At 39.1% G+C, this 15,230-nt stretch overlaps 1 protein-coding gene and 1 long non-coding RNA gene across 2 annotated transcripts; one reads left to right on the top strand and one right to left on the bottom strand.

Annotated features, from left to right (window-relative positions):
• Positions 1–5,380: 5,380 nt before the first annotated feature.
• On the bottom strand, positions 5,381–9,457 carry LOC138629997 (T-cell ecto-ADP-ribosyltransferase 2-like). The gene is made up of 3 exons (XM_069714075.1): positions 9,406–9,457; positions 9,049–9,188; positions 5,381–8,225 (listed from the first exon to the last, which is right to left on the bottom strand). Exons 2-3 carry the CDS (start codon positions 9,184–9,186, stop codon positions 7,344–7,346), a joined length of 1,020 nt encoding a protein of 339 aa, XP_069570176.1. The 5' UTR covers positions 9,187–9,188; positions 9,406–9,457; the 3' UTR covers positions 5,381–7,343.
• A 4,358-nt stretch (positions 9,458–13,815) lies between these two features.
• Positions 13,816–14,621, top strand: LOC138630008 (uncharacterized). The gene is made up of 3 exons (XR_011311604.1): positions 13,816–13,898; positions 13,999–14,091; positions 14,342–14,621. It is a non-coding gene; the product is annotated as an uncharacterized lncRNA (long non-coding RNA).
• The last annotated feature ends 609 nt before the right edge of the window (positions 14,622–15,230 follow it).

Here is a 15,230-nt window from a genome sequence, read left to right as displayed (position 1 = left end):
AAATACCAGTTCATGGTTAGGGCTTAGTTGTTTTTTTTAAGTCTTTTTAAAATTTTCACGACCTGCAAAACTGATTTTTCTTTTTTTTGTGTGTGTGTCATTGTTGTTTAATTAGAATTATACACTATGTATGATTCATCATTCCGACTGCATAGTATAACAATTCTTCAACCCGGAAGACCTGGCATGAGCCCTCCTCTACAGACGTGAGGCTACAGATGTAAATACTTAGTATAAACACGTGGAAAGGCCCCACAAGAGAAACATGTATACAAATGCACATGTTCCATGACCTTCAGCTGCATGAACAAGTTAACCTCCCCAACAAGTAGTTGAAAAGCAGTATTTAGCTCAATTAAATAATTTCACGACTTGCATCACTAGTCTCACAGCATTAAGATGTCACTCTTTTTCATAACAACAAATAAAAGCATAGTTAACCTTAAGCTTTCTTTTAACACAATATCATATCAAGAATGGAAAATTCCAGGTTGTTTCTATTGACTGTGCTTGCTGGGAGAGTATCTTTACATACTGCTGTCCACTGCTTTAGTTGTGTTATTTTCAAGTTGTGTTATTTAAAGTCATTATCTGTCACTCTCATATGAAAGACAATAGTCTGTCATCTTTTAGCTCACAGGATTTGTAAGACAAATGACCCAAAGGTACAGCAGTGCTTTACATGTTTTCCGCTTAACAGACGAGAAGCACGACCCTAACACAATATGCAAAAGTGCAGGTGTTGGAGGCTACCTACCTGCAACTCTTATGTACAATAGAGTGTAATGGCATTTAAGTACATTATTCCAACCCAACAAATTCAACTAACTCTTAAACATATAAACACAATTAGACTGAGGTGCCATTTTATGCAATTATTCATTCTGCTCTACTGCGAGGGTCTCAAGCCTTTTTCCTCTGAGGTTACTGAGTAGATTGCGATCTACTGGTTGGAGACCCCACTCTCCTTTACTTTGCTTTGCTTTGCTTTGCTTTGCTTTGCTTTGCTTTGCTTTGCTTTGCTTTGCTTTGCTTTGCTTTGCTTTGCTTTGCTTTGCTTCGCTTTGCTTCACTTTGCTTTGCTTTACTGAATTTAGCAGCTATTCAATTGGAATTATATAAATCTATTATACTGGAAAAATACAGTATTTTATTCTACAAGTGGTATTCACAAAAATAATGACACACAGACTTTAAAAGGCAAACGGCTAAATTCTCATGAATTCTAGACAATTTGAGTCTGGAACAGATATCACAAGGAGTAGGTGAGGAAAGACTCATTTAAACTCAAACACAGTAACCTGCTGCAGGACAGATAGTAGTGAAACATCCATCTGTACACATATCTCTAAAAACCTGTTCAGGTTGCTGCCATGTCTCTCAGCAAAAAGAGGATAAAAGGAATGGCACAGCCTGGAAACAGGTTTTCAAGTAAGAGCTTTCAAGGAGCCATATTTCGAGTGTCTTTTGTTACTCTATAAAGTATCCTTTGATTTTTACTGATTTGCTTGTTGTGATGTTGTAATTAACTAGGCCAAGAGAAAGTTAAATTAGAAAAAAACTTTGCAAACACAAATATGAGAAGATATGACTCACTGAGAAAGTTTAGAGAGCATCTTTCTTTGTGAGAAGTCCTGAGTAAAGACGGGGCGGCGGTGGGTGTCTGCGAGGCAAGTTAGACAGACAGAAGCAAAGGGCTCTGTGTTCGTATGTGAGGAGGTACAACAGAAGGTCTGAACGCATGCAGTGATTACACGAAGAGGGAGGCAGGACAATAGAAGACAAGCTGGACCAGAGAGAAAGGCGTGAATGATCTTGCCTCCCTATAATTGTCAAGCTCCCATAAACTACCAATAATAAGAGCTTGCAGGACCATTTGCACATCAATTGAAATCTTCTCTTCACTCCTCGCTGACCAGAACTTCATAGACTGCCCAACTCTGTGCCAGGTTTGAGTCCAGGACTGTGTAGCTTCAGATTGAAGGGGTGAGTTTGTTGAATTTTTTGGAACATTACAATTCTTTTTGTTATATTAATGATAAATTTTAGGTTAGGATCTCTTTCTTCTTCTTTACAGACATAAAATGAACATCACTTTGGCAGAGAATGGTTCGTCAAGTCACTGGAGTGTTGCTGCGAGTCTTAATGTGGATTTAATCCTGGCTGCAGTTCTAATCGACATAATCCCGAATCTTCTTTTGAATGCTTATGTCTCGTGGCTGATATTAAGAGGAGCCAGAGGGACTTTAGCCTCAGACGTCTTTTCTCTCAACTTGGCTGTGTCAGAGATCATTTCCTGTTTATTTTCTATGTGTTACATTTTTGCCAAAGGAACATTCATCTGTCTTCAGATTTTCATGTTTTCACTTAGCTTTCTCTACACAGTCCGTCCTCTCTTCCAATGCTGCATCTGTGTTGAGTGCTACGTCGGGGTTGTCCACCCTGTGCTTTTCATCCCAAGATTTGTTCTACCTCTGTGATTTTTTTTTTCTGCTGTTTCTCTGTTGTCAGGGCTCTGAAACACCCTGGACCAGGGGGGAAAGCAGGGGAGAAGAGGAAAGAGCAACGCAATTAAGAAAAGGGCCTTTGAGATCATTTTGATCATAATGATTTCCATGCTAATTAATTTCTTGTTATCTCTGGTTACTATCCCACTGCAATGTTGCTTAAGTAAAATGCATTTTTATCAACACTATCACCATTTGCACAAGCTTAGCTTTAGCAACTGGGTTTACACAGCCCCTCCTCTACCTCCACAGGAACGGAAAACGTATCTGCTTCAGGGAGCTCTAATTATTATTACTATCATTGTACTATCCTCAATGTAGATATATGTGTATGCTCTGTATATTGTACAATAATATCCCATGTTATTCTCTTTCTCTTTTGGATTGAAACTTCTGCAATGCCAGTCAATGCTTGTGGCTTGACTACAGAGGAGCAATATTCCAAACTGAAGCCTGAGTGTAATTTTTTTCAACCTAACACAGTGACATCTTTCTTTTGTTCTATGGTGTAATTTTACTTTGTTTGTGAAAGATTCAACAGTTTGATAAATGTTATAAAAAAAATTTTTTTTTGTTAAAATCCACTGCTTAGTTTGTTGTAATGTTGGATTAATAATGTGAGGATGATGAAAAACGTAATATGATGATGATAATAGCCACTGTTCTAAAATCACCCGTCAATCTTTTATGTAATGTTTTGGTAATCTGTCGAGGCATGCGTGATAGATATTTGAGAGTTATTTGCGTGTTAAGTGCGGGTGTTGCATTACAAACATGCAGACTTCACATCTGATATGATGATTCAGCATTGCTCTAACAGGACAGACAAAACTTTGGTTTGTGTTTATTTCTTATTGAAGTGATTTAATTGGTACAAATCTAGTGTTAAATTTTGGATTTTAAATTATATTCTCTATTCAGTTTTAAGAAGTGGATTTGATAAAACAGTGACTATGTCTGATTTGAAAAGTTGGCCCTGAAAGGCTGAATTTAGAGATTTTGAACTGAACCCAAAAGGAAAATGAGCTTTTCTCTCTGACACCAAAGTTTTAACGAACAATCTTGTCCTGAGTTTGCCTCCGAACATCAACCTTGTGTGGGTTTGTCTGCAACGTGGATATACACAGGATGACATTTTTCAGGCATTAGTGATAGTGTTTAGTATTAAAGGTTGTTATGTTGGTCAGAGTGATGAGGAAACTGTCATTATTGCTGTTATGGTAAACCAAATAATAGACAACTGACGACAGTGCTTCCATTGTCTTTGTTTTCAAGATGAGAAGGGTCTGATAACTGACATTCACATGTGGTTTAAGTATGAGCCAGAGAGTGCCCAAACATGTATGCTTTCCCAATTATATTATTATTTTTCATTCTGGTACCAAATAATCTAAATGATGTAATATATTCAAGTACAGCACAAGTAAGCATCCTAATGTAACCCAGTAGTAAAACTGCGCGGGTTAGTTTCCTTTGTTGTTGTCTATTTGCTAAACACAGTGTCAATCACAGCCCAGTTCCTTCAGACGTAGTTCTCATTGGCTACATCAGGCAATGCAGGTTTCTGATTGGAGGAGTAGGCTAAGTCCCACCCCGTCCAGGTAGCAGGCTGAGCGCAGAGAAGTGAAGACGGCATGAACAGACGAGCGCGACTCGAGACTGTGAATTCTTCAGCTAAACACAGGACAGTAAAAACTGTGAACTGTGATTCTCCTTGACGAAGGAGATGGCGAGCCACATTTAACCCTGCAGAGTTGGACCACGATCACCTGTTGTGATGTCCGAGTGCACCGCTGTGGTAGGACAATCAAAGCCCTACCTCTCGGACTATTTTTGTGTTGAACCAAAGAGCTCTCTTTTGAACTAAACTGACTTGACTGGACCTATCGGACTAAAAAAAAAAAACCTGTTACGACCTCAACACGGAATCATCTTAAAACGTTTGGATCCAAAGAACTCTGAACTTTTTGCACTAAAGAGATAATTTCCTTTCATCACCTGTGATATTGATAACAAGTTCATAAATGTTGTGTTTTCGAGCTGCTAAGCAGTTATTGTTACTTTGAATGCACTAAGTGTTGCATATGTTGAAACCTAGAATGTGAGTGTAAATAGTTGAATGTTTTATTGTTTGTTAAAGTTGATTACACATTGCAGTTTGAACGTAACCCTACGGCTCCAGTTGATTATTGTGTCTGTTATCTCCTTACAAATGAATCTAGACGCTGGTCCGTAGCATATTGAGTCTTCTGTTAACCCCGTTTGGGTTACACTAACTTTGCGGGTTATTTCAAAAAAATCTAGTTGGACACTCTGAAAAAAGGCAAGTAATTGGACCTCGAGTCATCAGTGTCTGATACGGAGAAAGTTACCCATCAGCATCACAACATAATGTGTCTCAGTCTTCTTCTTCTTTGTCTGCAAGGAAGTGTTTAAATCCAACACCACAATATAGTTTAGTAGAGTAGTTACACCGTTTACTCCCCACTAATATGCATGGGATGTTTCTTGCTATTGCAATGAACTCTATTTAGCTGCATGCTTTGGATATCTTCACCTATTTCTAAAGCCATACAACACCAAAGACTTGTTTCTTCAAACAGCAGAGGTCCTTTGATATCTAGGCTACATCTTTTATTTGAAGTAAGAAAATCACATTTACAAAATGTGTTTTTCTTTAAATGTAGGCTATTTTAAGTATGTTGGTTTAAACATATCTCTGGTAAATCTGGCCATAATTCGCAATTATTGTGAAATGTTTAATTTATTGTGCTTCCTTATTGTTTGGTACACAAAGATGAAGTATCAAAATCAAATCCAACATGTAGAAAAGCATACAGGTGGTAACTTTTCCCTGAAAAGGACTTGGAAGGTGACAAAACAGGGAAATGACCAACGCTGTGGGAAGTACCAGCGCGCAGGAGGCGGCAGCACCTCCTGGTGGATGGTAGTGGACCTGCATGGCCACACGTTTAAAACAAAACGAAAACAAAAATGTTAAACAAGATTATATTTAGGTTTTGTAGGTTGGTATTTTAATCATATTTTGATTCAGTAAGTGGTTAACAGTGGATCCTAAGTTTTAAACTTTTGCCCCTGTAGGAAATTACGTTTCATAGCTCAAAGTTCGACCGTGACGACAACGTTTTACTTTGAAATTGAACTGTCTTTCAGAGGCTGCAGCCGCTCCATTTCAAAGCTGGAGGGCAGATACTGTTATCATTGTAAAACTAGAGGCATTCGCTGGTACCAACTAGGTCATGCTAGCTTGTTGCTGCTTCTTAAATTAATATTTCGCTCCCAGCTTTCAGATGTTGTTAGTATCGTACCGCTATCTCTCTGTAAACGTCCTCTGTCTGCCCTCAAAGATGACAGAAAGTAGTCCAAAGTGGGTCTACAAGGGTAAAAGACATACAAAAAATATATATATACAACAATGAAACGATAAGAAATATGCAATTAAAGCCACTTTAGTTTTAGAAGTATTCAGCAATTTACGACTTAAAATTAAACATTTACCATTTTGCATTCGTTTTTGAAGAGAACGTGTACGTTTTTAAACGTTTTGTGTTGAAGGTAGTCGAGGGTGAGACGTGTCTCACGTTCTCAGGAAGTTTGTTCCAACAATTTCAAAAAGTTTTAGTCCTGTTCTACGTGTGTGTGTGTGTGTGTGTGTGTGTGTGTGTGTGTGTGTGTGTGTGTGTGTGTGTGTGTGTGTGTGTGTGTGTGTGTGTGTGTGTGTTGGTCTTGAAATGTGTCATGTACACCTTTTAGCTTTGTCGAAGGAGCTTCTTGTGCAGTTATTTTAAATAGAAACCGGTCTTAGCTAGTTAAAAAAAAACAAATATTTACAGCTGTTTCCTGAGATGAGTGGCAAAAATGTCTAAATGCTGCAATGCTTCGTTCTGATTCTGGGAACAGTTAGTTTTAATGCTCTTGCTTTGTGAACACAGTCAGCGATGCTCTTATCGTCAAGCTTTTTTGTAAATCTGTCTTTTATAACTGCCATAGCTGACTGTTGCATGATGTTTGTGGTCACCGTTTTATCTGGTTTATTGTGTACGTCTGGCTTTCCGATGAGCCGGTGCCCAGCCACTGTTGTATGTGTGTACGTGTAGCCTATATTTTGTGTATGCTTTCTTAAACGCTTATTGTTCCTTTCATACACAAACATGCATATCCATCAAGTTTGTAAGAAAATATGAACAACCAATGCACATTTTAAAGCGTACATCATATGCAGATCTTTTTCAAATGGGTCCTGAGGGTGGTGACTTATTGCGTCCTTACCACAGCACACCCCTCCCCCCCTCTTGAAACAAGCTCCTACCACACATTTCCCTAATGACTCATAAACCTTCTAGCCTAGAGGTTATTTCTTTAAAGGTGGATTACTCTGAGGCCATTGACAGTCTGCTGTATCGGTGTTCTTTCTTGAAAATCTGTGTAAGGTTGAAAGCATGACCAACTGTGTTATCTGCACAAACAGAATTAACTTTGCTTTACTTGTAGCTCAGTGTGTTGTAAAACTCATGGTGAAGAGACAACAGGGCTTTATGTGCCGTACAGTACAGAGGCTGTAGATGGATGCAGATAAAGACATGGTGTGTGTCGACAGATGACATCAACTATTTTCACAAATTACCACGTTTTGTCGTCGGCAAAATCAGAATTGTGGATTATTTGCTCTTGATTTTGCGCAGTGTGGGTTCTGGAAGATTGTCTGTTTTTTTTTTGTAACTTTCAAAAACATAATCTATGAATTCCCACAGTGACAAACACCCAAAACAGAAAGGATCCCTTTATCACGCAGTCAGCCCTCTTTAAGTCACTGACTTAAGTCAACATTAACGCAACAGTTATCAGCACCAGCAGGGCCCCCAGCACTGCAGCCACAAAACGCTTCTGCTTGCGTTTTATTAGGACTGAAGAACTTATAATCAACAGTATCACGCATGCTGATATCATCAAAACACTGCTTCCATGCCAGTGTGTTGAACCAGCTCCAAAATGTATTTTTACTAGCCTTTTATTGAGTTTACAGTTTATATCCGTCCTTGGTATTTTGGTACTCTGGAGCCTGTAGACCACACGGCACCACGGGTCGTTTCTCAGGACATGTGTGACCGTGAACACCTCATAGGTAGGGATGAGCACCTGTCCTTCAAGGGTTGTGGCGGAGTAATATGTTACGTCAGCACCAAAGCACGTGTAGATCTCAAAACAGGAAACATTGCCGTTGAACTCAAACGCCTGCTTGCTTGAAGCTGCCCAGGTGAAATCGCCAAAACGCATGGTCGCGTTGACCATGTTTTGGTCGAACCGTTTCCACGTCCTGTGATAAGCGGTTCTGCACGATGTCTGGTTGTGTTGCAGAAGTTGAATGGCATCCGTTAAATAGAAATAGAAATAGTGGAACTTAAATCCATCTGTGCGGTACTTGTGTTTTCCAGTTTTCACCGCTCTGTTGAAGTGTTGTCGGATGTGTTTCATTTTTGTGTACATGTACACAACTGTGGCATGGTCGTCTTTCAGGTGCTTGTGCGCAGGTCTCTTTGCGTTTTTTTCAGCTGAAGCCCAGGCAAAACTGAAATTTCTGTTGAAGTGCCACTCGAACACCCCGAACATGTCAATCAGAGGAGCCACTTCAGACCTGCAGCCATCGTACATGTCGTCAATGGAATCAGTGGCCATATCCAGAGGTAAAACACCAGTTTTCTGCAGCGACAGATAAAAGATAGAGCAAATTCTACAACTGGAAATTGGCTGGAGAAAAAAAATTCAAATTTTAGTGAGTGATTAAATATTTGATTTTACCCTTCCTGGCGCACACATTCAGTAAACTTTAGGGCTGGGTACTGAACTTTGATAGTTTTACGGCACCGAATAAATGATCTCAATACTGTCGAGTATCTAATGATTGCTTCATCATACGGTAGCAAATTTCGATACCGAGGCTACATCCACTGTCTTGTGTTTTCAGTTTAAAATGCATAACATTTCCTAGATTGCATCAGCGTCAGTGAGTCAATACAGGGTTTCATAGGCTCCACTTGGGAGCCTCGACCAAGTACATGAAAATGACTGGGTTTCAATTTAGCTAATTAAATCTTACATTAGAACACCATTATTTCAAGCTTTCCAAACAAATTTCTGCGAGGCGTTTAAGGAACATCGATGAATTACTGCGTCTAGCGATAACTTGTGTCTAGGGAACTTGGGTAAATTGTAATGTGCTAGGAATAGCTTGCATGTGAGGCAATTTGGGAACATCTGTAAATTGTAGCTTCAGAAAATAACCTAGGTTACACCGTCTCCCTTTAAACAGTATTAAAACAGAACATTTGTACCGTCACATGTAGTGTAATTTTCCTTTTGTTAAAAAGGATTTCAAGAAAATGTTATCAAAAAAGTAATAGATAAGGACCCACCGTCAAAAGTGAGTGTATTGGTAGGCGTTCCGGGTATTTTTGAACCATACCCAGCCCAAGTAAACTGTCCATGTTTTTGGTTCATATAAAAGAAAGAACTGTGATCCTACCTCTGCAGGTCGTTGAGGCCACCAGAATATTAGAAATGGGTCATGATACAAGACAAACACCACCGCCAGCAGCACACAAAGGCTTCCCCAGTTTCTCAGTGATTTCGGCTCACACACTGATCTTTTGTAAAACGTCATATCTGAATGGAAAGAGTGGATATGGACTTTGTGTGATTATTTCATTTGCTTTCACATCAACATTCTGGTCATGATCTTAAATCTACTAGTAAAAACAGCAGCCTGGTGGTTGAAATGTAAAAGAAAAACAATAAATCATCATCAGGAACAACACAATTGTTCCATGCGTGATCCTTCAATAAATATTCTCATATTCTGCAGCAACAAAAAAAAGCTTACCTTTCCCCTGTCGAATGCTTTTAACAGTGGTATTCTGTTCCGGTGAAAACAGTCTCAGTAATGTAACACTGATGCAGTGTTGCTTGCCAGCAAGAAGTCCCACAACACAGGATTTACAGGTACAACCACACAAGCTTATGCTGATGTGGAGTTAATCTTGCATGCGATGTCTGCACAGAATTTAACTGTCTCCAAAAGAGTTTGTGTGTGTGTGTATATATATATATACATGCATGTATGGATGTGCTAGTGGTAAGAAAGCACATTACATTTTGAAAATAACTAATAGCAGTTTGAGGAATGTTACATTCTTGCATTGCTTTGTAACTTACTTAGTTACTTACTTAACTTAGCAGCACAACAGTGAAGTGAGGTCATTTATTTTAGAAGATAAGATGTCCTTATTAGACCTTTTCACGGTGTAAAAAAACGCCCCCTATTTGACATTATGCTTGTTCTGTGTTTTGCATTCAAATGACTTCTGTCGGTTTATTTTCTCCTGAGCAAGCTACCAGACAGGGTTTGTCAGTATAACCACATGTAGAAACTTGCAGTTGGCAATACAAACAGTGTGACACAAAGGTTTCATTTATACACAGCAAGTCAATATTCTGAAAATTAAGAACTAAGAATTTGTAGTAAAAATTATGTATTTTTAATATATATTAATATGTGTATATATATATATATATATATATATATATATACACACACACACACACATATATATATATATACATATACACAGACTGAAGTCAATAACTAAGCACATAACTTTAATAAGCAGAGCTGCATCTGTATTTGTATGAGATCAACTGGAATTACAGTAGTGCATGTTATGATATGACAAATTTTACAGGGAGAATCTCAGGCACTTTAAGTACATTCGAGTGCCTGTGCAGTCAGTTCATGTTGTATTCAAATTTGTGGCTGTTCTGAGACAGTTCGGAAAATATGGTCTGTGGTCGTGAATTCACAACAGTGGCTCTAGATCTCACCGAGACATCAAAGGATGCAAGTTTGAGCTTTTGAAACCGAAAAACAGCTTGCGGCAAAAATTTTCAGAAATGTAGGACTTAGTTCTCAGTGTGACTGCTGCTATGATCCACTTCTACAAACTAACCAATCAGAATACACCATGAAATGAGGCAATCGACTGGAACTAATGCAACATGTCGTTCATGCCATTTTTGAATAAAGTTCATTTTGCTCTCAGACTCTAGCAAAGAACAAAAAAAAACCATACATCTTAGCACTATGATTCACCACATTTTCACCACACAATCTGACATGCCTTAAGCGGATTTCGTCTTGTCTGACACGACGTGTCCATATTATTGCAGAGTCTATAAGGACGTGGGGCTCATTATAAATAAATACACAATTAAGGCAGGCACCATTTTTTGGGACATTTTCCCCTTGATTAAAAGAAAGACCATATTAAAAGCAAACACTTGACAAGGAACCAAATGACTGATCACCGTTCGTCAGGGCTAAATGTTCGATTTCTGTATTTCCAGGTGCACTATGCTTTCCTGGAAGAGGCAAACAATTCAGAGAAAAACCTCAGCATGTGCCGGTCTTTCGATGGGACTGTAGATTTTCGTCATCGTGTATCTATCAATGAGCCTGCAGGGGATTGTTGGAGAGGTATGTAACAATTTACGTTATTTAACACTAAATATTTGAAAGTAAAAAATATTCTTTACAGTAAAAGAGTTTACCATCTTTAAAAAAAAAACATTGACTTACTCACAATATTACGGGCATTATTGTGATAGCAAATTATGTTTAGAAACTGCTTTTCCATTTTAATGTCATTATCTAATAGTTTTGAAAGGAAAACAGATGTGGCCTGTGCAAAAGTGCTAACTCAATACTGTTCATTTAGTGTATGTCGCCCTCTACTGTATATTTTTTAACAAGCTGTTTCTCCTTATTTCAGAGTTCACCACAGAATGTGACCTATGACCTCAGTGACTATCCGTTTGATGACTGCGGATCCAAAACTTCAATTGTGACTGATACAGCCATGATGCAGAAATGGGATACCTGCAGTGCAAACTCCAGTCAAGCCTGGAGCACTGCAGAGTTAAACGCTCGAGAGCCTACACACAACTTTACTTTATACATGTACACAAATACTTTGCTCAACCAGGACTTCAAGTCTACCAAAAGAACTGGAAAACAGAGGGAGACATTTGGCTCCCACTGATTATATTCCTCCCTAAGTGAAGCCATTCAGATTCTGAAACACAGTCGGGTGACATGTCTCAGTACACGTTACAGAACAGAGACACTTTTACATGTGAACGACTAACCAACAGGTTCGGTTCAGCACCTTCATGCCGGGTTCTAATGAATGGAACTCTATGAAGAACGTTCCATGTTTCGAGGTGTACTCGTGTTTTGGTGCTGACGTGACTCCTTACTCTGCCTTGAAACAAAATAACCAGGTGCTGATTCCTCCTTGTGAGGTTTTTAAAGTCCCTGACATCCAGACTGAAACAACGAGATGTAAAGTCATCTACAGACTCGGGATCAACCTAAACTGTGTTTTTGACATAGAGAACAATATGTTCCATCCAATATCTGCATTACCAGTGGTGGGATTTTGGCTCATTTTTACCATTACTTGTCTTATTATTATATCTTTTCTGATACCTTTGGTTATTTTAATGGTGTACCACAAGAAGATGGCTGTTAACAGAGTTTCATCTTTGCATAACAGCGAAGCAATCACATTGTGGCCCGTATTGGGCTGATATTCTATGTTCTAAAACCTCATGCACGGCATAAAAATATGGGCAATGTTTGTTTACTTAAAATTAACTTTTTTTTTTTAAATTGTTAAGAAATTGTCTACATGATATTAAAGTTCCTCTCCGGGCATTCATTGAACGTCTCAAAGGTCATCTCTGTTCATCACAATTTCTGTTTTGAATTTTAAGTTGTAAGTCTAAACTTTTGGCAGCATTCAGTGCATGCAAATCTTTTTGAATAACCAAATAGTCCTGGCCTCTATCTCCCTCCACCACGGTCATGCAGCTTGATGATATGGACAAGCTCCGCCCCACAAGTTGATGTTTCATTGTTTCATTTGGTGTGTGTTAAACACCGGCTATCTGAATCAGTCTTTTTCAGACTATCAGTGGTACACTGCGGTACCTATATTCCTTATGACATGTCTTTCTACACATAAAAAACACCACATGTTGGTCGTTATCTTGTTAAGTCCACAATTCAGTTACAATGAACACCAGTATTTACAGGTAAATAAAACTTCACCTGCCAGTGTTTATAGTATTAATCATCCCTATACTGTACTGTGTACTGCAGACCCGTCACTACATAAACTCTTAAAGACGCTAAAGGGTTTTAGTTAGAAAATGAAACAGTAACAAGGTTAGCTGCCTTATTTATTAATGTTCCTGGTTATACTTTTGACTTGACTGGTAAACCCTTTCTGCATTGTGTCTAAAGGTTAGTTTCAGGGCTTCATAGATGTAATTACTACTAAGGTGTTACAACTGCAATTTAAATCAAATACACATGGTACGCCATCAAACCGATATCCATTGAAAAGAATAACTTTTACGTCACAACAAATCTCTATAGTAGAAAGAAGAGTCTGTCCATATCCTTCTGCTGCTGCTGCCCGTCCTCCTCCTCACCTCAATGTGTCCCCAGGACTGTCTGCTCTTTGCTCCCGAAAACAAATAAAATGTTAAAGCACTACACTTTACACCCGCAAAAGCAGCTCAAGTAGCAAAATATCCAAGTTCAGGTCAGCTGTGTGATCACTCACATCGTTTGGAACGGATATACATTTGAAAGTAATGTTAAACGGACTGAAACCAAGCAGGTGTCAAAACCTGTCTGTCTCTCTGTGGAGGCCCGGGGGTCTGTAGTGTTTTAATGTCACGTTGAGACATGCAAGGGACAAACATACATACAACGATCTCTAGTTTACAGTATGGATGTTATTCGCATGTACTCGTAGGTGCCGAGTTTGACGTGTAGCGAACCCGCTCGGAAGTATCCTTCTCAAAGTGCCAGAACCACATGTCCTCCCCGGTTATCTCATTTGACCTTGGATGTACCTTTCCCAATTCTCAACCCCCACGTCATGATGTAATTAAGGAACGTCACTGTCTGCATCACAGGAAACTCATTTCTCACCTTCCATCTCAACAACTCCAGAGGTGCTGTTATTCCTCTTATTTTAAGACTGGTTTTAATTGTTCCATCAGCCTTTTACTTCCTCCATTATCACCCACTGAAAACATCTTTAGATTTGTTTGTGCTGGTAGATGACGGTGATGTTTTCCCTCCTGCAGGTGTATCTCAGGATTCCAGTCAGTCCAGTTGTCCTCTGGCATCTCTCAGCTCAGTAGGAAACTTGCGTCGCTCACGCTTAAAAGCTGACATGCAAACAGGAATATGGCAAATCAGTGTTAGCTCTAATAACCTGTACTCTGTCAAGGTCATAGGTCAGTAATACTATAAAGTCAAATTTTAGCCTGTGAGACGTACATATAAAAAAAAAAAAAATTCAAAGATTTGACTTGTGCAGGTCTTTCTTTACGTCAGGTCAAAGTTCAGTGGACTGCATTTTCAACCTTGTGGAAGCGACTGAAAGAGTCCACGGGGGCTTCAATCTAAAGGAGGGACGTCCTCTTTCAGGTCAGATCACTTGTCATCGTCATCTCCATTTTTATAGTTTGTACAGTTCTCATATGTTTTTTTTCCACTTTGTGCTCAACACTGTCTTTTAAATAACCGTCATCTGCTGTTCCGTTCAGTAAAGTCCAACCCAAATCGTTTCCAAGTCCTCCCACTTCTCTATATTTATGTGGATGTTGTTGTCTTACAGCAAAGACCTGAAACAACGATGCTCATCTCTATTACCTTTTTCTCTTCATATTACTTTCAGGAGGAAACATCAGCATCTTGTTGACTGTGACAGGAAGTGAAACAGTAAAGGTCACAGAGGTCACCCTTTTTGACAGCTCAGGGCCAACTGAGGTCAATGGGTCATTGCAGGCATGTCACATATAAAGTCAAGGACCACACGCCAGTAGCTATTGTGTGGTATTGTATATCTTGCATCACTGTTTACCATTTTATAGACCCACGAAAAAGATTGAAGGAAACCATTGGCTGTGTTTTCTGGCAGTTGATTGTCAGATCTTATGTACTGGAATGTGCTTGAATACAAAACACCAGAGCCTTAAAATAACCTGATTGTTTGCCCTGCCCTTCAGCTACAGGGAGGATGATGCAGCCAAACTCGTGTTGTTTTGACTTTCTGCTGACGTCTATAACCGTTGCTGGCACAATAATCCCAACCATTTTCCAAGGAGATTTCACAATCACTTGTTGATGTACAGTAGTTTGACACCACTCGAAACTAGAAACTAGTTAAGCTCCTGTCGATACCTTATTGAGTGCGTGAAGGGGTGGAAGTATGTCAGTTACTTCAGTGCCCTGGCCATACAGAGAGGAAAGTTGATCTTATTGATTGTTGTATTAGTTCGTGGACAGTTACTCACAGTCAATATCTCAAACAAAGGTTCAACAAAAAAATATGCTGTTGGTCAAGATTGAGGTTGACGTTGTGCCACTGTACAGACAGGGTTCTTACATGCAGTCCATGTTGGATGTTTGGCCCAGGTTGGACAGGATTTTCATGACAATGTAAGATATTTCATGACAATTATGACTGCATAAGCCAAAGAGGACTTGCCTCTGTTCTTCCCCACAAATAAATTGTCAACCGCATATCATGTTAAGTGTCAGGTCTGTCAGAATAAGGAATATTT

The sequence above is a fragment of the Brachyistius frenatus genome, unplaced genomic scaffold (assembly GCF_029030835.1).
Source record: "Brachyistius frenatus isolate BFR_SWC_R1_liver_20210118 unplaced genomic scaffold, ASM2903083v1 Contig_125, whole genome shotgun sequence".
Taxonomy (NCBI): Eukaryota; Metazoa; Chordata; class Actinopteri; family Embiotocidae; genus Brachyistius; species Brachyistius frenatus.
Note: the sequence above shows the minus strand (reverse complement) of the source record. Positions and strands in the feature narration are given on the sequence as shown.

Coding starts and splice junctions, on each gene's coding strand:
- LOC138629997 (XM_069714075.1), bottom strand. CDS start 9,186: ATGACGTTTTACAAAAGATCAGTGTGTGAGCCGAAATCACTGAGAAAC. Junction 8,226..9,048: donor GGCCTCAACGACCTGCAGAG/GTAGGATCACAG, acceptor CTGTCGCTGCAG/AAAACTGGTGTTTTACCTCT.